Source organism: Aythya ferina (genome assembly GCF_964211825.1).
Source record: "Aythya ferina genome assembly, chromosome: 18".
In the NCBI taxonomy this organism is placed as follows: Eukaryota; Metazoa; Chordata; class Aves; order Anseriformes; family Anatidae; genus Aythya; species Aythya ferina.
In genome coordinates this window covers 13,047,682-13,074,253 of record NC_140317.1, presented here as the reverse complement: position 1 = coordinate 13,074,253, position 26,572 = coordinate 13,047,682, and the positions used below count along the sequence as shown (strand labels likewise).

The window sequence follows — 26,572 nt, the reverse complement described above, 5'->3', positions numbered from 1 at the left end:
TTTCACCTTTTTGATCGCAGATACATTAAATTTCCTCATAAAGGCAGCCTGTTTCCTTGCTCCTCTCTCGAGGGCTGTTGAATTGTAGAATCATAGAACTATTAGGGTTGGACAAGACCTCCAAGATCATCCGGTGCAACCATCACCCTACCACCAATAGGTGCTCTTGAAGTGCAAAAGCTGTCCGTTTGGGTAACTAAACAAAGGAATTATTTCAAGTGTAGCATTTTCTCTGCATTCCCTCGGTTTATAACACTGAATTCTGAGGTAGTTACAACATTTTTGTGACATGCTTTGCTCTTACAGTTGACAGGCGTCCTAGTAACAGATACTTAACGCTACTTTTATGTCGGGGATTTTTTTTTTCCTTTAATTGCTGGAAATGTCATAACAGCGGAGAAAACTAGGGAGAGCCGCTAGACGATAAGCCTAACGAGCCGCGAAGGGCACCCAGAAGTCCCTCAGAGGCGCTGAGCGCTGCGGCCGGCGGCGGGCGGGGCGAGGGCCCCGGGAGGAGCCCAGCTGGGGGCCGCCGCCCCCGGCCCCCCGCGATCCTCCCGCACCGCCCGGCTCGCCCGCACGCTTACCGAGTCCTGCGAAAAAGCCCTCTGCTAACGTCCCCTCTAACTTTAGCCGCGGCAGCTTCGTTCTCCTTTGTTCCCGTTGCAGCGGCGTCCCCCGGCTCGGAGCCGCCGACGGGCGCGGAGCGGAGCGCCCGTTTACCGGCGGAACGACGGCCGCCGCTGCGCCGCCGCTGCTCGCCGGCCGCGGCCCGCCCGGGCGCCCCCCGGGCCGGCCGCCGCGGGGGGTGCGGGGAAGAGCGCGACCCGGGGGCCGGGGGCGGCACCTCCCGCGGGTGGGGGGCGGGCGGCACCGCCCCTACGGGGCCGGGGGGGCGGAGCCGCCGCCAGGAGCGCGGGGGGTCGGGGGGGCGCCGCCGCCGGCGGGGCTGGCACGTGCGGGCCCTCGCGGCCACACGGCGCCGTCGGGCGCCCCAGCCCCCCCCGCCCGCCGGCCGGCCCGGGCCGGGAGGAGCCGCCCCGTGCCCCCGCCGCCCTGCGGGCGAGGCTGGCGGGCGCCGCCGGCCGCGGCCCCGGCGCCGGCAGGGGCGGCGATGGCGGCGCGGCGCGGCGGACGCCCCGACGGAGCGGCCCCGCGCCGCGGCACTGGCTCGCCGCGGCGGTGCGGCGGGCGCGGCGCAGACCCCCCGCTCCCTCCGCCTCGCTCCGAGGGGGCGGAGGGCAGGGCAGGGCGGGGGCTGGCCGGCTGCTGCCCCACGCGGCGCCCGGGCTGGCGGCGCCCCCGGCGCGCTCCCCGCGCACTCCGTGCCCCTCTGTCATGCTCGCCGCCTGGGAGCGGGCGGCGGGCTCCTGCGCCGGCAGCCGCGCCGCCGAGCCCGCGCCGCCGGCGCTGCCCTCGCCGCCCGCCGCCGACCCCCGGCCCCGCGGACGGCGCGGCGGGGCGCGGCGGAGCGCGGGCGGCGCTGCCCGCCGCCGGGGACTGGCTGCTGCTGCTGCCGCCGCGGCGAGCGGCGGGTGGCGGCGGGCGGCGATGGGCACGGCGGCCGTGCACCTCCTGCTGCTGCTGGGGCTGCTGCACGCCGGGCCCGGCGGCGAGGGCAGGAAGGGCTGGCGGCGGCGGGGTCCCGCGGTGCGCGAGCGCGGCGAGGCGGCGGCGGCGGCGCCGGCCGAGAGCTTCCCGCTGGACTTCACCGCGGTGGAGGGCAACATGGACAGCTTCATGGCGCAGGTCAAGAGCCTGGCGCAGTCGCTGTACCCCTGCTCGGCCCAGGCGCTGCCGCACGACCTGCGCCTGCACCTCCTGCACAACGCCTCGGTCACCTGCAACGACGGCAGCCCGGCCGGGTGAGTCCCGCGCGCCGCCCCCCGCCGCGCTCGCCGCCGGCTCGCGGCGCCCCGCAGCCCCCGGCCGCGGCCCCGGCCCCGGCCCGCCGAGCGCTCCCCGCGGCCCTGGCCCCGGCGCGGCCCCGAGGGCTGTGGCGCCACCGCGCGGCGGCGGGCGGCTCTGCAGCGACAGGTGCAGCGCGCGGCCCGCGGGCGGCGCGGCCCGAGCCGCTCCCCTCGGCGGGCCCCGGTGCCGCCGCCGCCGCCGCCTCGCCCCCGCCCCCGCCACGTGTTCCGCGCGGCCCCGGCGCTGCGGGCGTCAAAGCGCCGCGGTCGGGCGCGGCTCCCGCTAACGCCGCCTCCGCTCTGTCCGTCCGCAGCTACTACCTCAAGGAGTCCAAGGGCAGCCGGCGGTGGCTGCTGTTCCTCGAAGGTGAGCCTCGCGCGGCTCGGGCCGGGGCCGGGCGGAGGGCGGGGGGCGGCCCGGCGCTGGCCGCCTTCCCCCAGCCGTCGGCCGGAGCCGAGGCCCCCGGCCCGGGGCGGGGCGGGGGCGGCTGACCCCTGTTCTCCCCGCCAGGAGGGTGGTACTGCTTCAACAGGGAGAACTGCGACAGCCGCTACGACACCATGCGGAGGCTCATGAGCTCCAAGGAGTGGCCCGCGACCAGAGTGGGTGAGTGTCCCCGTCGTGCCGTGGGGACGGCCGCCGGTCCCTCCCTGCCCCGTGGGGACGGCTCCCCGGAGGCAGCGCTCGGCGGCCCCCTCGTCCCGGTGGGCGCGCAGCCGCTGCCGGGCGCCTGCTCCTGCCTGGCACCAGCACGGCCTCTCCCACGCAGACGGTTCCTGCGTGAGTACGTGCAAATAATATGCCTCTGCTCGCTCACACAGTCATGAAAGCACAGATACGCGTGTGTTTGGCTGTCTGCTTATGGCTGGTGGGCGATACTGGTGTTTTGAACTCTCGCCAACGTACTCTCTTTAGTTTAAACGTATTCACATGCTGACAGACCTGCTGGGATCTTCATAGTCTTGTTTTTGTCATTTGGTTTCCAAAGAAAGCTGCTCTTAATCCTGTCGGAAGCACTTGGACCTTGTAATCTGTCCATCAGGACAGCTGTACTTTCTTGCAGAATGGGCTGGATGGGTTTGCGGACAGTAGTACTGGCCCTACGTGCCAGGCAGAAATGGGGTAAATTGTCTGGGCCTCTTGTGTGGAGCTGTGTGATTCCACCTCCTCCCCGTTTATAATTCTATAATGTCACTGAAGCAATCACAGTGATTCTCGGTGAAAGCATACGTTTGGGGTACACATAAAAGTACTTTTAGCTTTTTGATTTTAATGCATAAAATGGAATTAACACCCAAGACACACACTGGACAACAGGGCTCCAGAGTCAACAGAGAAATGTTGAACTTTCCTTTTCATTCTTGGTGCTTATACTCAGCCCTTCTGAAAACTCAGACTTTTCTCATTCACAGACAGTGAATCCTACATTTGCAAATACTGTGTTTGACCTGGTAGGATTTGGTGTTTGGGAAAATGCTGATCGTCTTAAGTATGTGTTCATAGGTTCTGTTCTGTACTACAGAAACTATACTACTGAAGCTTTCTAGACAGGCTTCATCTGTAACACAAATCAAATTCTGAAAGTCACATATGCCTAAGGGCAGATTTACAAATGCTCATTCATCTTCTCTAACCAATGTTGTACATTGTGAACGTTTGTTTTCTACGTGGTCAGAGATTCTGCTTTAGACTCATACAGTTACTCTGAAGTCATACACTGTCATCGGTATGTTTCTTGTTTCTTTATGTCCATCTGCAGGAACTGGGATCCTGTCATCACAGCCAGAGGAAAATCCCCACTGGTGGAACGCGAACATGGTGTAAGGAGAGACTGCTTCTCCTGCTTTTGGGGCTAACAGAGTGCTACTGAGACAGATTAAGACTAATGTCTGCAAGAGGAAATTGTACGTTTCCTCATTTGTTCCAGTTCACCTCTCTAACTAAATTGTGCTGGCAAGGTCTGGAGAAACCCAAGTTCAGTCTGCTTGGAGTTGTGGGGTGATCTAATGAAGAAAAACTGGGGATAGCTCAGAGAGCCTTCTCAAATAAATGAAGTGGCAAATACTGTTGTGGGCAGGGGCTGATAGTGTATTGTACGTTTGCCAATTTGAGAGGAACATGGAGTAACTCTTTTAGTTCAAAGAGGAGAAATGAGAAAAACATCTGTTTATGCATGCATCTATATGTGAGGAAAAAGCAGAAGAGAGGGGATGTTCCTGAAGCACAGTTTCCCTGTGACAGGTCACCCACCATATCAGTGGGACAGCTGAGAGCAAAATTGTGGCCCTCTGTTCTGTCCACCAAACTTAGTGCTCCAATTAGATTGAGAAAACAGGAATTACTTGTTGATTTAACTCAGTAAAACTACCAGTGTTCAGAAGAAAATTCAAGACAGAGTTGCAATTGTCACTTTGTGTGCAAGAAGGTATGTTAAGTGTCTAAGTGGACAAGAAACGCTTCCTTTTCCCCTCCCCAGAATTTAATTTTCTTCTAGTTACTTGACCCTATCCTCACCCCCTCCTTGCATGTCTAAGGAACATCAGTACTCACACAACTCTTTTACAGATTCATCCCTTATTGCTCAAGTGATGTTTGGAGTGGTGCCTCTTCCAAGTCTGAGAAAAGTGAGTGTTACTGATGGGTTGTTGCTGCCACAGACATCACACATTAAAGGATATGGCCAGACTTCTGTGAAACAACATGAATGAAGAACAGGCTTTTCTTGCTGAAGGGCAGGAAAGAATATCAAGCTACTTCCAGATAAAACATCCTGATCTCTTTAGCTCAGTCTGTTTTGACATAGTTCAGAGCCACTGCTTGCAGAGATGTTACGCTGATGCAGTAGGCAAGGATTAGAGGAATTAAATTCCTTTTAGATGAATCCCCAGGTTCCATCCAGCACACAGCAAATTAAGTGGTGTAGCTGAGGAACCATGGTTTGTTGCGTGCAACTTTGGCTTTGTTAGTCTGAGAGGCAAGTGAATTTAGTTTCAAACTTGAATGAGGAGGATATCTCTCCTCATGTCAACCTAAAGCTATCTGCAGGTTTCTTTGTAAAACAGGGTAGTTTGCTTGCGTACAATCCTGTTTTGCATCAGCTGTCATTTTGATAATGCCAGAACTCTAGGAGTCTGCTTAATGGAATCCTCTGCCAGGTTAAGCCGAATTTCATGCAAGTGAATTGTTCTACATCATGTAGTTCTTTGGGTTTCCCAAGTGAAGCAGGATTGGTGCAGTAATACTTGTATAAGCACAAGGAACTTTGTCTTCTTTGCCTTTGTTCATGAAGAGTTTTCTTTGAACAGAATGAAATTACTGCTGATGTACACTGCTGTGAAAGAAAGAGATAGGCCTAAGATATTCTGTGATGTGGCACTGGAAAGGCAGGAGGTTACTGTTTTTCTTTGAGTTGATCTTTGAGCTCTGACCTTAAACCAGACACCTTGTTACTCAATGTCTCTTCACTAACTAGTATCAAGAAACTGATGACTTGTGGATACCAAAGTTATACTTTCTGTCACAGTAAGGACCTTTTCATTTTGTAAGTTTCTTGTGTTGTTCCTATGAAGCAGCTACACTACAGCAAACAGTGTTTTGGTGGTGCCTGGGAATTGGTGCAAGTGTAATATGTCTTGAAATGTGGCATGTCTGAATTGGCTTTATGGACTGGGAGAATACTCACCATGAATAGAGAAAGGGTCACAGCACCTTCCTGGTTTGCTCTTGTTTTCCTTCTCTTAGTTTACCAGTTCCTATGCACTGCTGTAGGAAGGCCTGCTTGTTTTCTTGTTTGTTTGTTTGTTTGTTTGTTTTTATTCTGTTTGCTGTCTATTCGCTTCTTTCAGGGAAGTTCTGTACTGGGAGAGTATTTCTTACTAGATTAGTTTGATACAGGTAGGGGAAATGGGCCTGCTTTTAGATTCATGATTCCTTCATAAAGTTCTTAAGCATTTGTGGAGAGGAAGCAAAAGATTTAACCTGGACAGGAAACAGTTTTATTGATGCTGAGGTCTCTGTTCCAGATGAATATGCCTTCATGGGAGCACTGATCATTCAAGAGGTTATAAAGGAGCTTGTGGGAAAAGGTCTTAGCACCGCAAAAGTGTTGCTGCTAGCAGGGAGCAGGTAAGTGTCTACAAGAATTCCTGTGGTGAAGACAGGAGATCTCCACAGCAGAAAGCTGTTAGGGATGAGCTAAATTCCTGAAAAATTTCTTCTAGGAATGTAGTAACTGTAATATAACAAACTCTACATCTGTTCTCAGTTTTCTCCTTTGGGTGGTACAGCAGGAAATGATAGAAGTGTATTTCCTCAGCTTTTGGTCCAGGTACATTTATAAGAAAATAACAGGGTAAAAGATTTGCAAGAGGGAGGGGATGTGTTTATTCTGCCCTGCATTAAAAATGCTGGCACCTGTGGATACATGCCATGAGACACATGTGCTGAACCTATTCACAAGAAATCTGATTAAAAACTCAGATTTGCCTGTCACAGATGCTCTGAATCTTGTTACATTGCGCTGCTGTGATACACCCATGTAATATATGCTGAGTGTAATATAGACAAATTCACTCTTTGCCACTTCTCACTTGAGATTCTTTCAGGTTTTGAGCAGCCAAAACTCTTGCAAGTAGTATAAAGCCTATATATCTCCCAAAAGAAAAAACTAGAACTGGATTTTGTTTCTGAGGTACCAGATTGTTACTCAGAGCTGGCTTTATTTCAGAATGTTTTGCAAAGCAAGGAAATAACTTGGTAACTACTAACTGGATTGTCCTGTGGATAGAACCAGTTGTTTTGAGTGTCACTGCTGAATATGTACACTAGCCAGCCATTTAATAGCTACACCAGCATCATCACTGCTGTATTGAAATTGCTGTTACAGTGCTGGAGGAACAGGAGTGCTCTTGAATGTGGATCGAGTGGCGGAGCAGCTGGAGGAGATGGGTTATCAAGGGATTCAGGTTCGAGGCTTGGCAGACTCTGGATGGTTCCTGGATAATAAACAGTATCGCAGAACTGACTGTATCGATACCATAACGTGTGCTCCAACAGAAGCTATCAGAAGAGGAATAAGGTACAATCACATGCTCTAAAGCATGCTTTTATACAGGATTAATAGTGGAAAGATGTTCATAGAATCATGTTCTCCTCTATCTTCATAGAATTGTAGAATGACTTAGGTTGGAAGGGACCTCAAAAGATTATCTAATTCCAATTCCCCTCCCATAGGCAGGGTTGCCAACTGCCTAGATCAGGTTGCTCAGGGCCTCATCTAACCTGGTCTTGAATACCTCCAGGGATGGGTCATCCACAACCTGTAGGCAAGCTTTTCCAGTGCCTTGCCACCCTCTGAGTGAATTTTGATCTTCCTGTATTTTGATGCTTGAAGAGTATTTATTTATTATCTAATGTCAGTGTTGTTTTTTTTTCACTTTTTTTTTTTTTTAATAAAATCAAATTTCAAATATAGGTGTGCAAAAGAATGTGCAATTGCAGATGCCCTCAAATGCATTGATAGGACAATGTAGCCAAGAAAGAATGCTGCTTTTATTAAGCTGGAATGATAACCAGGACAGAAATATAGCATGATATGGATAGACTATTGTTAAGATGTCATTATGACATTCATTCTGTTGTTGCTTTGTCTTCCAGGTATTGGAATGGTATTGTTCCTGAACGCTGTAAGCTGCAGTTTAAAGAGGGAGAGGAATGGAACTGTTTTTTTGGATATAAGATTTATCCTACTCTTCGATGTAAGTATTGGAGGAGAGAGATAAAATGGATTCTAAGGTTTTCTCTGTATTCACAGCTAACTTACTAGCCATTCACTTTCCGAATTTTTTGTCTTCCTAGGTCCAGTCTTTGTTGTCCAATGGCTCTTTGATGAGGCTCAGCTTACTGTAGACAATGTACACCTCACTGGCCAGCCTGTTCAGGAAGGGCAGTGGCTCTACATCCAGAATCTGGGCAGGGAGCTGAGAAACACCTTGAAGGATGTAACGTAAGTCTTTCAGTAAGGAAAACTCACTTCCAAAACAAGTATTTTATCCAATATTCTAGCAGTGTTTCTCAGATCTCTGGTGTCATAGATTTGGTAACTATGCTTAGTCTACACCAAGAATCTTGCTGGTTTTATTTCTGAATAAGTGCAAAGTAATTTCCAGGTTCACAGTTACCAGTTGTCCTTATTAAGTACTGATCATAAAACACTGAGATAGCTAAGACAACAGAGGAAGAACCATTAATGTACTTTATTTGCTGCATGCAGGAGCGGGTATTCAGGAGTCTCTTGTAGTAGATGTACACTATTAGGCAGGATGGAACCCCTTTTCCAATCCAGCTAGGTTTTATGTCATGATAAGCTTCTCTGTTTCTAAAAGCTTTGTCAGGGCAGCAAAAATTCCACTTTCTGCCTAGTCCAGAATATTCTATTGAACAGGAGTTAATTTGTCCGTCCAAGACAAATCCTAATCCATGTTTCCCTTTTTTTCTTTAGTGCTAGCTTTGCTCCTGCCTGTTTGTCTCATGAGATCATTACACGCAAGTGAGTGATTTTACAGATTCTATGAAAGGTCAACACGGAAACAGTAGGGGAATTAATCAGTTCTGATAACCTGACCCTTCTGATACAATCTGTGTGGTTTGTCTTTTCAGTCACTGGACGGACATCCAGGTGAAGGGGACATCATTACCCCGTGCCCTGCACTGTTGGGATCGGAGCCTACATGAGAGCAACAAAAATGGGAAAGCCCCTCTGAAAGGTTGCCCAATTCATCTGATTGACAGCTGTCCATGGCCCCACTGCAACCCCTCGTGCCCCACTATCAGGGACCAGTTCACAGGGCAGGAGATGAATGTGATCCAGTTTCTCATGCACATGGGTTTTGATGTTCAGAAGATGGCACAGCAACAGGGCCTGGAGCCCAGTAAACTTCTGGGGATGCTCAGCAGTGGTAACTAGGAAAGGATCTTCTGAGGGGCAGGGAGATCAGGAGGGGACTCGGGGCCCTTCTCCCACACACTCTAATCTTCTTCCTTAAGCTCATACAGGCTGGTGCATGCTCACCCCCCATGCAGGCAGAAACCTGTACACAACCACATGTTCCCGCACTCTTGCACACTTAAGATGTGTCAAGAAAAAAAAATGCAATTTCTTGCTTACACAATTTGTCTGGAACTTGTTACCTCCAAACTCGAGGGATCACTTCTGGCCATTCACATCCTCTTCTGTCTTACACAAGGCAATCTAATACAGGGAGTAGTAAAGCCATAAATAGCAGCAATGAGAACCTTCCCCAGATCTAGGACTTTTTCCCTTGTCATGAATTTTACATCATAGACTCGATACAAGTGGTGAAAAAAGCAAGCACTGGATTTCTTTTGTCCAACAAGAAGTGAAGGAATGATTACATGACTTCCTGGAGGTCAGCATCTCATGATATATCATAACATACAAACAAAGGACATGTGCTAGGGATGGACACTCTTGTAATCAATTTACTTCTGTATTATTTTATAAAATGACTTTTTTATTACTTTTTTAAACTAAGCAAGAAATATAAATGATATTGTTTTGTAACATATTTTTTTTTAAATAACGAAGGCACCTCTTGCTACTTTGGCAATGTGGACATATTTATTTTAATATGTAAAATGCTATTTATAAGGGCTGACCAGAGAACCATTCATATGTCTTTGTAAAGTTGTATATGCTGCTCATTTGGGTGGGTTTTCCTTATGATCACTTGTGCCTGGGAGAGGGCTGAGGGGGGTATTGACATTTTATATTAATTAGACTTCAGTGTTCCACTTGCAATATGCTTTGTCATTGTTTCTGTAATGAAGAGTATGTGAGGTCTAAGTACAGATACTTTCTCCCAGCATCTGCTGTTTGCTTACTTGCACAGCATTTTCAGCTTGAAGTTTGTGTTTTGTCAGGGATTCAAGGGCAGTGTATTTTAAGATGCAGAGAGATCTGGTTTTACAGCAAAGGCCACTATTCTAGTTAGAGAAATATTTGATTTGATCAGACTATCTGGTCTGTCTTAGAAGGTGAAGCATTTGCAAAAAAAAAAAAAAAAAGCGAACACAAGTCAAGAAACAACATACTGCTATTCTACTGATTGCTTGCAAACGCGCCCACCTCAGAGAACATACATGTATAGAATCCTCTTTGTAATGGGAGGAGAACAAGGGAGGGATCAGGAATGTGTGGCTGAAGCATGCACTTCCAAGAAATATCTTACCAGGTTAAAAGGGTAGCGCTATGTGTGAAATTTGTTGTCATAGGTGAGTAAAAAAGCAAAAACTCCAACCATTCAGTTACTGGTTACAGACTTCAGCAAACACTCGGGCAGTACCACATAGGAAATTAGCAGTCCTGCTGTGCAATATGGGGTTTATTACACATTTAAGATTAAAAGGAAAAAAAAAAAAAAAGTAGCTAAAGACAAAATGGATGGTGTTCCCAGAAGAACAGACACGCAGGAAAGCTATCAATGGAGTTTCCGTATTATTAATATAGGGTTTACTTATACTTTTTAGGTTTTATTGACTGATGTAAAATTGTTCTGACTATATTTTTGGCACTAAATTGAGAGGCTTCTTCAGTACAGAGAATGTTTGAAAAAGCATATGGGAAGATGGGATTCCTTTGAGGGCTGGAGTCATGTGAAGTCAATCAGTATAAAGTGCTGGTACTTGAGTAGTAGCCAGAATTTCTGCTATGCACTAGTTTGTCAGTTGGGAGCATTGAGGGAAACTGCTGAACTACAACATCAGTAGTTCATAGAATGACTACACACAAGATAATGCATCTGTAGATATGGCAAGTGCCCTAGTCTCTGTCCATCAATGTCCTTCTACTAGGAAAAGGTAAAGTATAAATGCCACTACTTATGTTTGCAATATTTTTTGCAGAGCTGACTACCTGTATTACTAAAGCATTAAATCAAAGGCTAATTTCTAGGAGGCTAAGAATGTTCAGAGGAGATAAGTGACATCTGTTTTTCTTGGGAGTAGAGGAAAAAAAATCCCTGGAGGTCAGTGATCTCATTTAGCTTAGTATGGCTCTGCAACAGTCTTTCAAAAGATATAACAGGAAGCAGAAATTCCTCAGAAATATTATTAAGGGGGAATTTGGCTAATTTATTAGGAAAAAAAATATATACTAAGTGGTTGCCAGCAGTAGCTGGGAACTGCAATCTGTAACACAGGTGGTCATTTCCAGTTCTATATTTCTTCTCGTACTTGTGCAATAAATAATTTTTCCAAGCCTTTGTGATTCTGACACTCCTAAGTTCATCCCCAGTGACATTTGCTATGTGGAAGCCAATGTCAAAATGGGTAAGACTGGAAGAATTCAGTACCATGTGTTTGTACTCGGATCTTATGGCTAGATGAGATGTTTTCTATTAGACACCCATCATTGAAAAGTCATCTCTATCAGGATCATGTGATTGATCCAAAATTAAAAGGCAACTAAGAAATGAAAAGTTGTTAGCAGAGGTGTCTATTTGCACTACATGATTATAGTTTCCAGACTCAGACACTGGGCACGTAAAAGTTTCATTTGTAAGATGGAGGGCAGAGCCCATAACTATTTACTACAGCAATGGCTGCTAATACACAGGGGCTCTAATGGTGTTGCAGCAGGCTGATTGAAACTTAACTTTTATCCAGGTAAGCAGTGAGCCCCTCTTTATCCCTGACTGCGAAGGACAGCAGACCTGAGCTAGTAATGCACACCAAAAACACTGGTGAAGACCACGGACAATTATTATCTGTCAGGCTTACTGGCTGGAACTGCATGCTAAAAGTGCTGCACTGGAGAGAAGAAGGGTACAGAAGGGCTGTGATAGAGAAAGGTGCCCCGTTCCTCTGACCAGCAATGTGGAGGCAACATCATTACTGTGAAAACACATCGACAGTGTGGTAGCAGCTGTGGGACAGCATCGCCGCTGCTATTCCTTCCTCAGTTCCACAGTATCTGTTGCAGCTGTGGTGCAGCTGATCAAGATTTGCTCTCTGTGCTAGCTCTTGCTGCTCCAACCTCATGGCAGCACAGCTTTGGTGTGGAATTTGGGCTAAAAGTCTGGATGTTTTAGTAGTCATGGTTTCTTCTGGGTTCATCAATTCTCACTTTGTAGGATGTTGTGATTTACCACTTAGGAACCACTAGTCTGATGTGCAGGCATGCGTGCTTTTCAGTACTCATTTTAATTGCAAAGCTTCCATGTCATTCAGCAGCAAATGACTGGCCCTGGATCTTTCAAAAAAACCTGCAACAGCATGCAGAATAGTTCCCTGTTCAGCACAGCAGGGTCTCAAAGGAGCAGTGCAGCAAGCTGCCATGATGAGGTGCAAGAAGCTGTGGGTTTCTATTGCCGTACCTTCTATGTGATACTTGTTTACACCTTTCTAAAGTGGAAAGAAAACTGAAGTGCTTTTGAAATACACCTGTTAGATGCTAGGAAATCAGACTGGTGGCAGCACCTGGAGGCCCTGGGGATCCTCAAAAGCTAGACCTGCATGTTCAAACACAATGCTCTGGCTGAAGGCAGTGGTCCACCAGCTGCACTGCTCCTGTCCACTATTTGTTAGTGGCACCATTGACCTCTACCAGATCTGCCTCACAACACTGAGGTCTCTGGAGTGCCACCACTGCCTGCAGAAGCAGGAGCCGGGCAGCACATCCAGCTCTGCTCCGAGTAAACATTTCCTCACTGCCCCCACATAGCCAGTGCGGTACAGCTGCAGTTAAGTGCTTTAATAGGGAGTGGTGGGAAGAAAAGCAGGACATAGAGGAGCTCCTTCTGTGACTTAAGAAAAGTGATGAGTGTGACTACAGATGTTTAGATGCAACAGAGCATCATTGATGGAGTGCTGAAATTGCACAGGGGCAGCAAAGCAGGATGGGTGAGAACCCAAAGCAGCAATAGCTTTGCCTTGTAACACAGACTATTTAACCGGACATGCCACAATATAGACAGCAACACTGTCAGTAAAGCCTGGAAAAACCTCTGCTAGAGGTGAAGGATTAGCATCACAGAGAGTCAGGAAGGGCAAGGGTTCAGAGTGCCAGTTTGTTTGCCTGCAGCTCCTCGGCCTTCTTGTTGCATTTCCTGGTTGTTGTTATGTTAATTGTGATAATTCCACCCCAGAATGAATGCAGAGTTTCTACATTTATCACCAGAAGTCTTTTTAAGGAAAACGGGAGAGAGTTTTGCAACAAGACAGTTGGAGTTATCCCTGGCCTACAAAATACTGACTTTAAGTATGCTAAACTGCTGGAGTGACTAATTTTCATGGTAAGCAATCCTGCTGTAACCTACGTCTGTCAGAATTTGTCTCTTCTTAAACCACAGTTTGATCACAAGTGATTTTCAGCAGCAATACCAGCTTAATTGGTTCCTGTACAGTCCCCTGGTTCTGGCTGCTGTTTATCAAAGCCACTGCTGCATGGATACAAGCATGCTCATTGGCATTGTGAATCAGACTAGTGATTAATCCAGGTTAAAAATAATCCTTGTCAGGTGTAAATTTTCTGCTGTTCTTTTTTAAACCTGAGTATCCTGATCGAGCTCACACAGCAGCTGTGTAAGCAAGATGTATAAGAGCAAGGGAAGGGAGTGGATGGGTGGAAACAAACAGTTGGAAGCTGGATGTGCTGCATCACCACCAAAGCCTATGCTGTCCGTGTGGAAGCTCATATACAGGTGAGCTTCCCAGCAGCAGGAATTGCTGTAGTGTGGCCTCCCAGGCGGGGGTCCTGCCTGCCAGCAGACTTCACAGGCAGCCAAGTGCTCAGAGGGGGCATTCTTCCAGTGGGACCAGGGGCTTTCAGTCATTGAGATCCTTGAGCTGGCCCACATGAGCTCCCAGTCCCAGTGCACGGAAGGGCGATGCGAGAAGGGGCAGCAGCATTCACCTGGGCAAACCCAGGCTGCCCCAGAACCGCATGCTAAGACGGTTTGGAGTAGTCTCTTTTGTCATCACTTTATGGTATCTAGCGCTGTGTGTGGTGATTTGTGGGTGGGTCCTATGTTGTCACATTAACATATGAATATGAAACAGTGATATTAAGCAATTATCACCGTTACCAAGCACCACCCCTAGGAAGTTACAGGCTTCATCAGCACATCTGATGACTACCTGGCAGCATTAAGGAACGTTTCCCTGCTTAGGGCTGGGTCTGGCCACACTCGAGCTGACTCCTTGCACCTGTGCTGAGCTCCTAGGAGGACCCTGGTGCCACCCTGGGACCAGTGCAGCAGGGGCTGGTTTGCAGGTGGGGAGACAGCAACGCTGCTGTGAGGTCTGTGAGGAATCTTTTTTTCTGTGGTGTGTTTTTTTGCATTCTGAAACTCCAGCAGAAAATTTACTTAACTTTTAAAGATAAAATTAAAAGACCTTTGAGCAGCGACCAAGTCTGGGAAAGCATATACCAAACAGCTGTCTGGGAAAGCTTTGATCCAATAGGAAGAAGGGTTTGACACTATACATTGAAATCTGTGTTCCAAAGCAAAGCCAAGGATATCAAAGCCATTTTTTGTCAACAACTGCATTTGTTTTTGCCATTCAGAGATACAAGAATAACTGGTTTCCATAGAAGTAAAACAGAGACAGGGAAGAGTTTAAGGAGACAGCGAGGACTGGCGATCAAAATCTTCACAGCTGCATGCTCTCGCTAATGCTCAAAGCACAGCAGGGCCTTTCACAGCAGGTAAATGTATTACTGCTCCAGATCAAAAGGAGCAAAGTGAGTCAGCTTTTATCACAGCCTCTGCTCTATGTCCTTTTGCAGTGCTTACGATGCCTTCAGGCTTGGGCCTCTTCTCAGGCAGCCCCGGGTCTGTGGGGCAGTGTCCCTGTTTCTGCACCATGGCTGAATCAGAGCCCACCTCCACCAACAGCCTTGTGGCGTGGCTGTGGGGAGGACAGCAGTGCACAAGTGACCTACACGCTTCTAAAGGAGCAACAGAAGGATAATCAAGAGCCCCTGATGGACCTCACAGTTTCAGTGTTAAATAACACCGGCTCACGGCAGTTGAGAGGGGCAGGACTCATTCCAGAACTATTAATATAGACTCTATTTATACTCCTGGGTTCCTGCAAACGCCATAGCAGAGAGCTACAGCTGCAGAACTGAAATGGAATAAATGTCAGCCTCCAGGGAGAAAGTGATCCTTTCAGCCATCATGTGGGAAAGGAGACAGTGAAAGGACAGAGTAAGGGGCAGCATTCAGACCTGGGAAAGCAGAGCGAGCTGATCGTGGCACCCTGAGAATGCAGCCGGTGGGCAGAGCCAGCCAGTAACCTCCCTGCAGCAGCAAGTCTGTGCTGAGAGGCTGCCAGAAACGCACATTCAGCGTCACACACAGCACCTACGGATACCGGCAGAGATGAGGCAGGGATTCAAGCTGCTGTCCCACTGACTCGGCCCCAGGTGTGACTCAGGACAAAGGAGCAAAAGCCTGAAAGTAAGCTCTTGGTTTTTTTAGTGCACTGTCTGCTGGACTGGAAAGATGATGGAGAACACAGGAGGGCCATATCTGAACACAGCTGCTGTAACGTCCCCTGTGGGAATAGCTCGCTTGCTGCAGATAATGTTTGGATGCACCACATTCAGCCTGGTTGCCCACCAAGGGGGATTCAGTGCAGCATACGGCACTTTCTGCATGTTTGTCTGGACCTTCTGTTTTGCCGTCACTGTCTTCATCATAACCTGCGAGTTCACGCATCTGCACAGCTGCCTGAGCATTTCCTGGGGAAACTTCACTGCTGCTTTTGCCATGCTTGCCACACTCATGTCCGTCACGGCAGCAGTGATCTACCCACTCTACTTTGTCCAGCTTGGCTGTTACCCTATCGGCTGTGAGGTGAGAGACTTTCGTATAGCAGCCAGCGTCTTTGCCGGCCTCGTGTTCATTGTGTATGCTGTGGAGGTGTTCCTGACCAGGGCAAAACCGGGACAAGTCACCAGTTACATGGCCACTGTCTCTGGGCTTCTGAAAATCGTTCAGGCCTTTGTGGCCTGCATCATCTTTGGGGCGCTGGTGAACGACAGCCAGTACAGCAAATACGTAGCAACACAGTGGTGTGTGGCTGTCTACAGCTTTTGCTTTGTGGTGACAGTGGTGGTGGTCGCCTTCAGCGTCACAGGTAGGACCGCTTTGCTCTGGTTTCCCTTCGAGCGCTCTGTGGTTGTCTACACCTTTGGGGCCGTCCTGCTGTATGTGAGTGCGGCTGTCATCTGGCCGGTGTTCTGCTTCGACAGTAAGTACGGCTCCCCACAGCGCCCCGGCCTCTGCGCCAGGGGCAGGTGCCCGTGGGACAGCCAGCTGGTGATTGCCATCTTCACCTATGTCAACTTGCTGCTCTACGTCGTGGACCTGGCCTACTCCCAGCGCATCCGCTTCGTCTCCCACCTCTGAAGTCTGAGTCTGCCTCCGCGAGGTCATCCTGGCTCCAACAGCAGCAGTGAGGGAAGCGGCAGGAGACGGGATGCAGCAAAGGCAGGCACTGCCCGGGTGCGCCAGGGAGAGCCACAAACCAGACTTCAAGGTTAAGACTGACTGGAGCAGCAAGTCAACAGCCCATGGTGGGTAGGCTGCCCACCTCCCTGTCATTCAGCATCTGCTTCGACCTCCTGGTGTCAGAGCAAAGAAATTCTGTGGTTCAAAGTATGCAAAATGGCCTTTCATCTCCAGAAAGCAAAAATGCTTGCTGCAATAGCAGGTCTGTAGGCTACTGGATTACTGAGCCAAATATTAGGAAAGATACCAAGGATTTTGAAACTGTTACCAACACTTAACTATAATCAAGTGACTACCCAGGAAGTGGGAAAGTTAAAGGCTGCATCAAGGAACACCAATTGTGGAGATGAAAAACAATCCTTCAAAGTTTGGGTTAGTCTGGGCTATGTGGTGAGACATGAAATGCTTACAAGTGTGGGAAATTCCAGTCAGGATGTTTCTGAGAAGAACATAGCTGTAGCATTATTTTGAAGGTTACCAGTCATCTCCCTCTCCCTTTTCTCTCCAGCACCAAAAAAGAATATCCTCAAGCATGCGCCTTGGTAGGAAGCATGGGATATTCTTATTTAGCAAACACCGGGTCATTACAGAAATGAAAATTTGTGAAATTGGGGTTCTACTGCCAGGAAACTGGGTGCAGAACAGAGCCAGACTGCAAAATAACTGTATAATCAGACACCTGAACTTGAGCAGGACCAGAAGGTATCTTGACATGCGCTTTGTCTCAGTTCATGTGCCACTGTTTCTTTACACTGATGTAATTTTTTTTCCTAGAAGATTAAAGATATGGGGGGGGGGGGGAGAGAGGGCGGAATGGATGCAAAGATTAATTGATCTCACAGCTCTGCATAAAAGACCAAATTTGTGGGGAAAAAACCTTGCACATAATGGTAACAAATCCAGAGTGCTGCCTCAGACCAGATCAGGTTCTAGGATTCCCGAACTCTTTGTGTCACCAACCAGCTGCATTTCTCTGACCCATCCCTCACAAAACACCCACTTTGAAGTCTCACATAGCATGGCTCAGATTTCAAGCTTAATAGAAGAACTGTTCATTTCTGATCCAGCAAGAAACCAAAGCAGTCTGAGTACTTCTGCTGAAGGCACGCAGACTAGATAGGTTTGATTAAAATCTAGAAGTAGCTGACTGTCAGAAGGATTTGTTTTTTAACCAAATTAAAATAAAGCTGAATGGCAGACTTGAGTACTACATCTCCAGAGGTTTGTGTACGTTCATGTTGCTCTCTGCACAGTTGTTATTTCACCAGGCATATCCCTTCTGCTTTCTGCCAGAAAGCACAGTTCAATTTATTTTGATGTATGAAGCCTGAATGCAGCCCTAAAAAAATGTATGGACAAGACCGCCAAGACCTCTGACTGACATTCTTTGTAGCAGACTCACTCAGGAAAAAGGAAGGAAATGCATTTTTCATTGTTGTTTGTACGAGGTTTGAAAAGCAAAGGAAAAAATTTATGTTGGGACAGATTGCATTGGACAATTCTGCTACCCTGAGTAGGAACCAGCAGTTAGAACTGGGAACTATTAGTCCATGAAACAGGACAAGAATCAGTATCTATCATAAAGGGAGTGCACTAAACAGCCTTCCAAGGGATTTTTCTCTTGCACAAATTCCCATTAAGGGCAGGAAATTTTAAAAATAATGGCCCAGCAAGAGGCTGGCCAGCTTCTTCCAGGGCACGAGTTAAGACTACCTAGTATAGGTATAAGAAAGGACATTAGGGAGCTTTATTTTTTTTTGCAAACCAGATAATCTAAGGCATTGTACAAACAAGAAATACTACATTTGGAAAATAAATTATTTGTAGTAGAGCAGGCAATGTACAAATAGAGTTACTGCATACAAGAAGAATCTAGAGCATTTATGATGTATTTTTTTAAACTTGACAACCTGGACAAATTAAGCTGTGTAATGCTTGGAAATTATTTAGCTTTTGTTATTCCAGAGTGGGAAAAAAAAAATAAGGTGACAGTAAACCATCCTGGTTTCTGTTATAAAATTTTAACCTGAAGGGGAAAAAATGTATTTATATATATTGTTTTAAGAAAGCATCTTCCTGTAGGCTCCATCATGGCTACAAGGAGCTGGTGGAAACCAGGGAGAGGGGTGTCAGTGACAGGTGCCCAGCAGGGGCTGCTTGCCCTGGAGGTGATGCTGCCAAGCTCCTCAGCTGGTTAACACCTTTTTTCAGCTATGTATTTTGCTTGCTTCTTGCTGTGAAGATTTTGCACCAAGCAATTAGCAGGAGTATGATTAAAAATCTGCTAATGGCACAAGTTCATGCAATTTATACAATGCCAGGGGCATAAAGCAAGGCCCAAGAGAAACAGGCAACTGGGAAACAATTGGGGTAAAATTTAGTGTCTCAACAGCAAGGAGGAAATAGAATTTAACATGGAAATCATGATACCACTGACTGGAGGAGTGGAAAGAATAGTCATTGCCAAGAACAGTGTGTTCAGATTTAGCTTTCTCATCTGCCAGCCAAAGACTGAGCAAAAAATGTTAGCATGGTCAAAATGGCAAAAAAAATAAAAGATTGTGTGGACAACAATCCACTCTTTTAGGGGAAAAAAAATGAAAACCTCATGCTTTAGTGGTTAAAACACCCTCTAACCATTGGAAACTATGAGATTACCCAATCTAGGACAGAGAACATCCAATATCTGCTTAATATGATTTTAACAACCAACCCTATTATGATCCAATTAATTAAACAGCCTTTTATTTCCAGAGCTCATTTTTCTCCTTAATTAATAAATTATGATCAAGTAACTTGTATTCTGCTGCAAAGCAAAATAAGATCAATGATTCTCAAAGTTTTTTGTTAAGCTTATGTCAGAACGCACATGTGCTTGTTTAGAACTAGGGATTTATGCTTGCAGATAGCCTACACAGGTCATAGAAGCATGTATTTTAAAAAATTAAATAAAAAGTAAGATCTGAATCTTTAGTATTCTCACCACCACCTCGATGAAGGCGACTAGGATTTAGTATCCCAGAAAGACAGCATTCAGGAACATTTGCCCACAGGAGAAACACGGACTTTATTTTTGTCAATAAAGGAAATAGTAAAAAGCCAAAGAAGGAAAGAAAAAAAATCGGTGTGGTAAGATTACACTGAGGAAGAAAAACACTGCCTAGCTACGTATTTCACAATGTCTTGGTCTCCTCACAGGCCATTGCTATGGACCTTTCCTCTGAGTGAACCCACAGCACAGGGCTGTTTCTCTGAAGCACTAGCTCCTGCCACAGATGAGATGAAACCAGCCTTTGTTCTGAGCACCCCAGCGACTTCCTCGATGATAGCTGAGGCACTCGATACAGGTATCTATTAGCTGTGCTAACGGAACTTCTCTGGTCGCTGGGTTATAAAAATTTCCATCCTGGTTCAAGTGTAGGAAAATCTTTTTATTCAGGAAATCTATAGGTAATCTGAAGAAAGTGAGAAAACCGCCACTCTAGAATCAAAGGCTGCGTGAGTCATTCCCCAGCAAAACAAGAACCTGTACGGGCAAGAAAAGGAAAAACCCGCAGGGCTGCTGCTCGGCGAGGCAGAACCAGTTCATCAGCTCGCTTCCTGGCCACCCACCGCCCAACCCAGGGCTAGCCAGGGAGAAGGAGGGCGAGAAGGGCAAAGGCGACGGGATAAAAGGGGCGTTAAAAAAGCAAACGCGGGAGAGGAGAAAGAAAACAACAACAAAAAAAAAAGCCCAGCAGCAGGCGGGGCTCGGGGGACTCCTTCCTCACACCTGCTGCGCCCATTACCCCGCGCCCCCGCCCGCAGGATTCCTGGGCCGCGCCACACGCCCAGCGAAACCGCTCCGCACGGCGAGATTCCAGCGCGGCCTCAGACAAAGGCGCGGAAGCATCCGAGGAATGTCTGGAATCGGCAGCTGGAAAAGGCCCCTTGGAGCCGGGCCCTCCCCGCCGGCCCCGGGCCCGCGGGAGGCCGCGGGCAGCCCCGGCCGCGCGGGCCCCGCTCTGCGGCTGGCGGCGGCCGCCCAGACCCGGGGGGGCGGAGCCGCCGAGGCCCCGGGGCCGCGCCGCGGGCACGCGCCGCGATCGCCCCGCTCCGGCGCCGCGGGTCGAGGCGCGGAGGCCCCGGGAGCCCCCCGGGAGCCGCCCCGGCCCCGGGCGAGCGCGGTGCCGGCCGGCCGAGGGCCCTCTCCGCGGGCGGCGCCGGGCCCCGCGGCCCCCCGGTCCCTGCCCCGCCGCGGCCGCCCCGGCGCAGGGCGGCGCCCGAAGCTTCCAGAAGGCGGCGGGTGGTGGCCGCGGCTCAGGCGTGCCGAGAGCTCCGCCTCGCGGCGCGTGGCGAGTGGCTGCGGCTGGCCCCGCGCGGCCCCCGTCGGCGGCGAATGATGCAAGGCCCGGCGCGGGTTGCGCCAATCGCTGGCGGGGGCTCAGCCGGAGGCCCCGCCCCTCGCCCCTGAGAGGCGGAGGCGCGGCGCGGCCCCGCCCTGCAGCGCTCCCATTTGCTGCGCGCCGCCGCCCCGCCCCCCGCGCCGCGTCATCGCCCGCCCGCGCCGCGCGGGGCCACGTGGACGGCGGCGTGGCCGCAGGTGGGACCCGGTGCAGCCCGCCCCGCACGGACCCAACCCGACCCGCTCCGTTCCGCTCCGCTCCGCACCATGAGCGTGGGGTTCATCGGGGCCGGGCAGCTCGCCTTCGCCTTGGCCAGGGGCTTCACGGCCGCAGGTGGGTGGCGGGGCGCGGGCGAGGCGGGCGGCGCGTCCCGTCCCGTCCGGTCCCGTCCCGTCCCGGCTGACGCGGTGCCGCGCGGTGCCGTCCGCAGGGGTCCTGGCTGCGCACAAGATCACGGCGAGCTCCCCGGACACCGAGCTGCCCACCGTGAGCGGGCTGCGGGTGAGTGCGGGGGCGCGGCGGGGAGCCCGGCGGGCGAGCAGCCCCGGCCCACAGCCCTCCCGTTTGTCCCCGACCGCTGCAGAAAATGGGCGTGAACTTCACGGTGAGCAACAAGGACACGGTGAAGAGCAGCGACGTCCTCTTCCTGGCCGTGAAGCCCCCCATCATCCCCTTCATCCTGGACGAGGTGGGCCCCGACATCGAGGCCCGCCACATCGTGGTCTCCTGCGCTGCCGGCGTCACCATCAGCTCCATCGAGAAGGTGAGGGGAGCCGCGGGCAGGGCCCTCCTGGCGCCCAGCCACCGCCGGGCCCGCGTCCTTCGGCCCTGTGCTGCGACGGCCGCCCTGGGAGTCAAAGCTGGTAGGGCAGGATGATGCTGGAGACGGCCTCGAGCCTGTCCTGCTGTCGTCTTCCAGCAGCTGGTGCAAAGGGCTGGCACTGCTTGCGATTCCCGGTAGTACCGTGTTTATACTGCACCCTCCTGGTCGCTTTGGGCCCCCTTTGCCTGCCCACATCAAAATAATCTGTAGTAGTTTTTGTGCCAGCTCTTTTATCGTGTGTAATGCTATCAGATCTTTTTTCTCTCAACAGAGGTGGGTCATCTCCCCTGAATTTCTGCAGACTTTCTGCTAAGTGTCTGCAGGAGCTGTTTTGGAGACTTGTGAGTTGATGTGGGAGGTGTTCAGGATGTTGTTCCCAACAGTAGCTTTGCTCAGCTTTGTATTTGCTGGTGATACAAAAAACTTCCCTTTCAAGTTTTGCCTGCTTTGGCTAAAAACAGGGGATTTGGGATACAGGAGTCTGTCCGCTCCTCTGCTTGAATTGCTCTTGCCCCTTGGGAGCCCTTTCCTAGACAGCCTATTTGGTATGCCAGATATACACTGAAGTTTTTTCTTTCTCCTTCTTCTTTCTCTCTCTCCAATAATTTTCTGTCCTAAGAAACTCTCGGCCTTCTGCCCCACACCTAAAGTAATCAGGTGCATGACGAACACCCCTGTGATTGTCCGGGAAGGTGCTACAGTCTATGCCACTGGAACTCATGCGGACGTGGAGGATGGGAAGCTGTTGGAACAGCTGATGGCCAGTGTAGGCTTCTGCACGGAAGTGGAAGAGGACCTCATAGATGCTGTAACGGGGCTCAGTGGCAGCGGCCCTGCGTATGTATGTGCTGCTTCCTCAACTTGTAAAAATCTAGGGGAGAACGGTGGATTTTGCATGCAGTGAAAATCTGTGCAACTTCAGCATGTGGTTTCTTGTTTTTCTCATTACTCACGTTCGTGATGGGACATGTAATCCAGGTATCTGCTTTATAACCAGCATAGGTCAACAACAAAATTCCATTACCAGTTGGATGAGTCTGAAGTCCGTAGTCAGTGTGCAGTGTTCGCATGTCCACGTTGCAAAACCTGGGCCTCTTGTTAGTATGACCTAGAAGCTAAATTTTTCCCATTCCCCCCATAGCTCAGCTGTAACTAGTGGGAGGGAAGCCTGGCATGGCATCAGTACAGTAAAGGGTCTGACTTCTGTCAAGTCTTTGTAAGTGACAGGAGTCACAATGTGATCCTAGATCCCTGGATTCTGTCCTCCATAAGAATATTAGTCTTGGAATAGAGCGTTTCAGTCACTTTCTGATTGTTTCTTATCTCAGGCATTCACTGCCCTGGATGCTCTGGCAGATGGAGGTGTGAAAATGGGACTTCCCCGCAGGCTGGCTGTCCGGCTTGGAGCCCAGGCTTTACTGGTCAGTGTTTCTTCTCTGAAATGCACTTGAGTTTGTGCCCGCTCTGTGCAGAGAATTCTGCACATCATGGTTTAAAACGATCTCAGTCCGTACTGAATCTACTTTAAAATATGTTTGGTTTGAATGCACACACATTCTCAGTGAGGGGACATAAGAAGCATCTGCAGCAATCTTCTGGCACTGCTGGTGGTGTGGGAGCCCAGGCCTAGGGGAACCATCACTCCTGTGCAGGCTTTTTCATCTCTGAAAAGTGTTTTGGCAGCATGCTAATAGTTCTCAGGCAGACAAGTTTTGCCTGCTGTGTGTGTTTAGGTGCTGCTCTGTGCAGCAGAGAACAGGAGTATTTGACAGTGGGTTTCCTCAGTCAGAGTTCTGGTAGCTGTCTTCCCTTCCTCACTACAGGGTGCTGCCAAAATGCTGTTAGAATCTGAACAGCACCCGGGTCAGCTGAAGGACAACGTCTGCTCTCCGGGGGGAGCCACCATCCATGCCCTGCACTTCCTAGAGAGCGGTGGCTTTCGCTCACTCCTGATCAATGCTGTGGAGGCTTCTTGCATCCGGACAAGGTGGGCAACACAAAGTCCTAAAGAGCCTGCAAACTTTCCCTCCCAAACCCTGCTTCTTCCTCTTGCTATGTCTCTCTCCCACTACCCCTCTGCAGGGAGCTGCAGCATTTGGCAGACCAAGAGAAGATTTCCCCAGCAGCCATAAAGAAGACTTTGTTGGATAAGGTGAAACTGGAGTCTCCTTCTCTGTCTTTGGCATCTGCCAGCAAAGTCAGTCTGTTTACCAATAAGAGCCCCAGCAGCAAGAAGAACTGAACAGACTGCCGTAGTCTGGCTTTGCTGAACATCAGTCTCCTCCATGCCCTTTCTGTCTTGTCTAAGGAAAATGCTTACTCTGAATGTTGGTGTCCTCCATACCTGGCTCTTGGCTTGCAGCAGCTGTGGGACGGTGCAGAGCTGTAGAAAAGGGTCTGTAACCTCTAGAGGAGTTTGTGCCAACTGTCCCTAGCATTGCTGTTCTCCAGTGGGCAGGTGTGATACCATCATCAGAGTTTATCAAGGGCATCATTTGACCAGAAGCCTTGAATGATTTCAGAACTCAGGCAGTGTTTGTGTCCCATGCAGAAATGGTTTCTAATAGTTTTTTTAAGAAGTCTCCAAATGCTCTTTGATCTCAAAGGTTTGAATCAGGCTTGGATCCCACTTAACCCATCTTGCATCTGCTGTCAGAGCTTGTGTCTTGTTGCTGTCTGTATTAGCTAAAGCAGGTACTGCCACAAAAATACAATTCTGTGTACTACATTAGAGGCTGGGCTCTAATGTACCTCTTACAAGGTACGAAAGTGCATCTTCTGCATTTCCCATCAGCCTTGACTTTGACAAAGTGATGGCATGAACCCCTGGGCCACGCTCCATTTCTTTCTTTGCTGTTTACCAATTTTTTCCCCACTCCATGTGGTTTGAGGAACTATGAACTGCTCTTGCTGTCCTTCCTTTGCTGCTAGCTTTGCTTGATGGATTAGGCAGGTAGAGGAGTAGTGAGTGCTCCCTATTCCCTCCCCTCTCCATGGCCAGGATCTGCTCTCACATACCCATATATGTGTTCTGATTCCACTGTGCTCCCTGATGCTCTGCTCTTTGCACTGCTTCTGAGGCAGCAGGGAGCAAAGCTGAAGGACACCCTCCTACAGAGAAAACTTTGTGTATGTTCCCCTAGGCTTGCACAGGGTTTGGTACCCGGGTGCTGGGCTACCGGTTGATGTCAGGACTCTTCTCAGCACCTTTCTTTGCTTCAGGCTGTACCTCCTTCTCAGACTGCAGTGTTGATGCTTATTAACACTGCTTAAGCTTGTGCAATCCATCAGTGTTGCAATGAGCTGATTGTCCCTTCCAGACAGCACTTTTCCCAGTAGAGCTCCTGGGCTGGTGAATTCCAGCATAGAAGTCCTCAGGCTCACTTTATGTTGGCACAATTATGTCTTTTCTTTTACCATTGTTTCTTTGAAGGTGTCATGTTGCTAATGGCTAAAATGGGAAAATGCCTAGAAATGCGTTGGGGGGTGCCTCACGCATTTGCATTCCTACTTCTTTAGGATACAAGACCAAAGGGAAACACTGAGTCACCTGGCCTAGCTTGCGGCTCAGATGTTGTCCTATCTCACCTAACTCATCTTGCATGAGACCCAGGAGGAAAGTCAGTCCCTGCTTGACACAAAAGTGGTCAAGGTGGGACATGAGTGCCTCATACCTATCTGGCAATAAGGACTTGCTTGGTGAAATACATCCAGCTGACTATGCTTTTGCAGAGGAGTAAGACTTGCTGTTCCAGTGTGAAGAATTTCCCAAGTCTAACTTAAATTCATGAGCAAAAAAAAAAAAAACAGAAGTATGGGGTCTAGAAGCAGTGGTTTCTTCTGCCGGCCAAATTCCAGTATTTGTGAGGGAAGGAATCTGGCCAGCGTTGTGGCTGTAGAAAGCAGAGAGGGAAGCCTTACTCAGTCCTTCCTGGTGCTGGCACAGCCCTGAGCACCAGGCCAGGCATGAGCTGGTGGTGTGATGGGCTGGGGGCAGCTGGGGTCAACATAGCAGCTCTCTTCTCTGGACCCACAGGGAGAGGGATTTGCGGTTGTAGCCTCAAAGCACAAGGGACCAATGCTGATCAGACAGATGATGGATGACAGACAGTCACTTGGAAAGGCAGTTAGCCTTCAGGCACGGTTCTGGCATTCATCCCCGTAACAGCCCTAAAGCGTTAGCATCTACTGCTTTATGTGGTTTCTTTATAGCTAACTTCCCTTCATGTTTTCCCTGCCTTTACTCTTCTCCCTGAGCCTGAGTCCTATCTCAAGCCATAAAACTGCACAAAATGTGTGTGCTGCCCTTGTCATTTTTACTGGGCTACAGGGGGAGCAGCAAACTGGATGGGACAGAATGGATTTGGGTGGATAAATGCGTTATGCCATGTTCTACCTTGAGGTACACTGAGGGAGGACTGGTACAAGGAAGACACTTAAGGTGGGCTGTCTCCGGAGGAATCCTGTGCATTTAGGTGATGCAGGAAATGCATTTACTGACCAGTGCAGAAGCTGTCAAAGGTGCTAGTGCTGATTGTTTCTAGTGTTAGGCTGGTAGCAGGGCATGATGCTGTAGGCATGAGATAGCTACTCCTCCTTGCTCTTTACATAATAAACTGTTTCTCTGACTGAGGTCTGTGGCTAGCGCAGGCTGTTGGGAGTGGGTACGGCTCCTGCCTCCGAGAGCAGCCACCAGGCCCTCGCTGTGCCGTGGCTCGGGCGGGTGTGGGTGTGGGGAGCGCCCGGCCTGCCGCCCTCACTGCTGGGGGGCCCCGCGCCACCGGTTTGTGTTCGAGAGGATGGAAGGAAGGAAGGAAGGCGTCTGGCTGCAATCCCCACACCGAAGGCTTCGGGCGCTAACCCGTGTCCGCCCGCCCTGACCCGGCGGCTCAGCGGGGCTCTGCCGCTGCCCG

At 49.8% G+C, this 26,572-nt stretch overlaps 4 protein-coding genes across 7 annotated transcripts in view; 3 read left to right on the top strand and 1 right to left on the bottom strand.

The window, feature by feature from the left end:
• Positions 1-1,281, bottom strand: part of ASPSCR1 (ASPSCR1 tether for SLC2A4, UBX domain containing) — a 53,285-nt gene extending 52,004 nt beyond the window's left edge. Inside the window, exon 1 of one of the 2 annotated variants that reach the window (XM_084492448.1) lies at positions 588-1,281. The gene's annotated coding sequence lies outside the window, so the exon portion shown is untranslated. The remainder of the gene's footprint in view (positions 1-587) is intronic. The other variant, XM_084492451.1, reaches the window with a different exon arrangement.
• NOTUM (notum, palmitoleoyl-protein carboxylesterase) lies at positions 1,204-15,143 on the top strand. Of its 3 annotated transcripts, XR_014684630.1 has the most exons (14): positions 1,204-1,865; positions 2,225-2,277; positions 2,422-2,517; positions 3,671-3,731; positions 4,477-4,535; positions 5,934-6,036; positions 6,797-6,988; positions 7,567-7,667; positions 7,768-7,915; positions 8,411-8,458; positions 8,569-10,788; positions 13,077-13,631; positions 14,498-14,638; positions 14,720-15,143. XR_014684630.1 is itself a non-coding variant. In XM_084492456.1 (11 exons), the coding sequence occupies exons 1-11, from the start codon at positions 1,339-1,341 to the stop codon at positions 8,873-8,875; spliced, it is 1,695 nt and encodes a 564-aa protein (XP_084348582.1). In that variant the 5' UTR covers positions 1,204-1,338; the 3' UTR covers positions 8,876-11,192. The 3 variants fall into 3 exon arrangements, 1 of the variants encoding a protein (XP_084348582.1); XR_014684629.1 differs by lacking the exon at positions 14,498-14,638; XM_084492456.1 differs by lacking the exons at positions 13,077-13,631; positions 14,498-14,638; positions 14,720-15,143 and having other exon boundaries at positions 8,569-11,192.
• On the top strand, positions 13,556-17,655 carry MYADML2 (myeloid associated differentiation marker like 2). The gene is made up of 2 exons (XM_084492467.1): positions 13,556-13,631; positions 15,417-17,655. Exons 1-2 carry the CDS (start codon positions 13,578-13,580, stop codon positions 16,347-16,349), a joined length of 987 nt encoding a protein of 328 aa, XP_084348593.1. The 5' UTR covers positions 13,556-13,577; the 3' UTR covers positions 16,350-17,655.
• A 3,320-nt stretch (positions 17,656-20,975) lies between these two features.
• Positions 20,976-26,291, top strand: PYCR1 (pyrroline-5-carboxylate reductase 1). Its single transcript, XM_084492468.1, has 7 exons — positions 20,976-21,169; positions 21,267-21,337; positions 21,420-21,599; positions 22,279-22,500; positions 22,988-23,080; positions 23,483-23,646; positions 23,742-26,291. The coding sequence occupies exons 1-7, from the start codon at positions 21,103-21,105 to the stop codon at positions 23,899-23,901; spliced, it is 957 nt and encodes a 318-aa protein (XP_084348594.1). The 5' UTR covers positions 20,976-21,102; the 3' UTR covers positions 23,902-26,291.
• Positions 26,292-26,572: the final 281 nt, after the last annotated feature.

Coding starts and splice junctions, on each gene's coding strand:
- PYCR1 (XM_084492468.1), top strand. CDS start 21,103: ATGAGCGTGGGGTTCATCGGGGCCGGGCAGCTCGCCTTCGCCTTGGCC. Junction 21,170..21,266: donor CAGGGGCTTCACGGCCGCAG/GTGGGTGGCGGG, acceptor TGCCGTCCGCAG/GGGTCCTGGCTGCGCACAAG. Junction 22,501..22,987: donor GTGGCAGCGGCCCTGCGTAT/GTATGTGCTGCT, acceptor TTCTTATCTCAG/GCATTCACTGCCCTGGATGC.
- NOTUM (XM_084492456.1), top strand. CDS start 1,339: ATGCTCGCCGCCTGGGAGCGGGCGGCGGGCTCCTGCGCCGGCAGCCGC. Junction 2,518..3,670: donor GTGGCCCGCGACCAGAGTGG/GTGAGTGTCCCC, acceptor GTCCATCTGCAG/GAACTGGGATCCTGTCATCA. Junction 3,732..4,476: donor TGGTGGAACGCGAACATGGT/GTAAGGAGAGAC, acceptor ACTCTTTTACAG/ATTCATCCCTTATTGCTCAA.
- MYADML2 (XM_084492467.1), top strand. CDS start 13,578: ATGTGCTGCATCACCACCAAAGCCTATGCTGTCCGTGTGGAAGCTCAT. Junction 13,632..15,416: donor GTGTGGAAGCTCATATACAG/GTGAGCTTCCCA, acceptor TGGTTTTTTTAG/TGCACTGTCTGCTGGACTGG.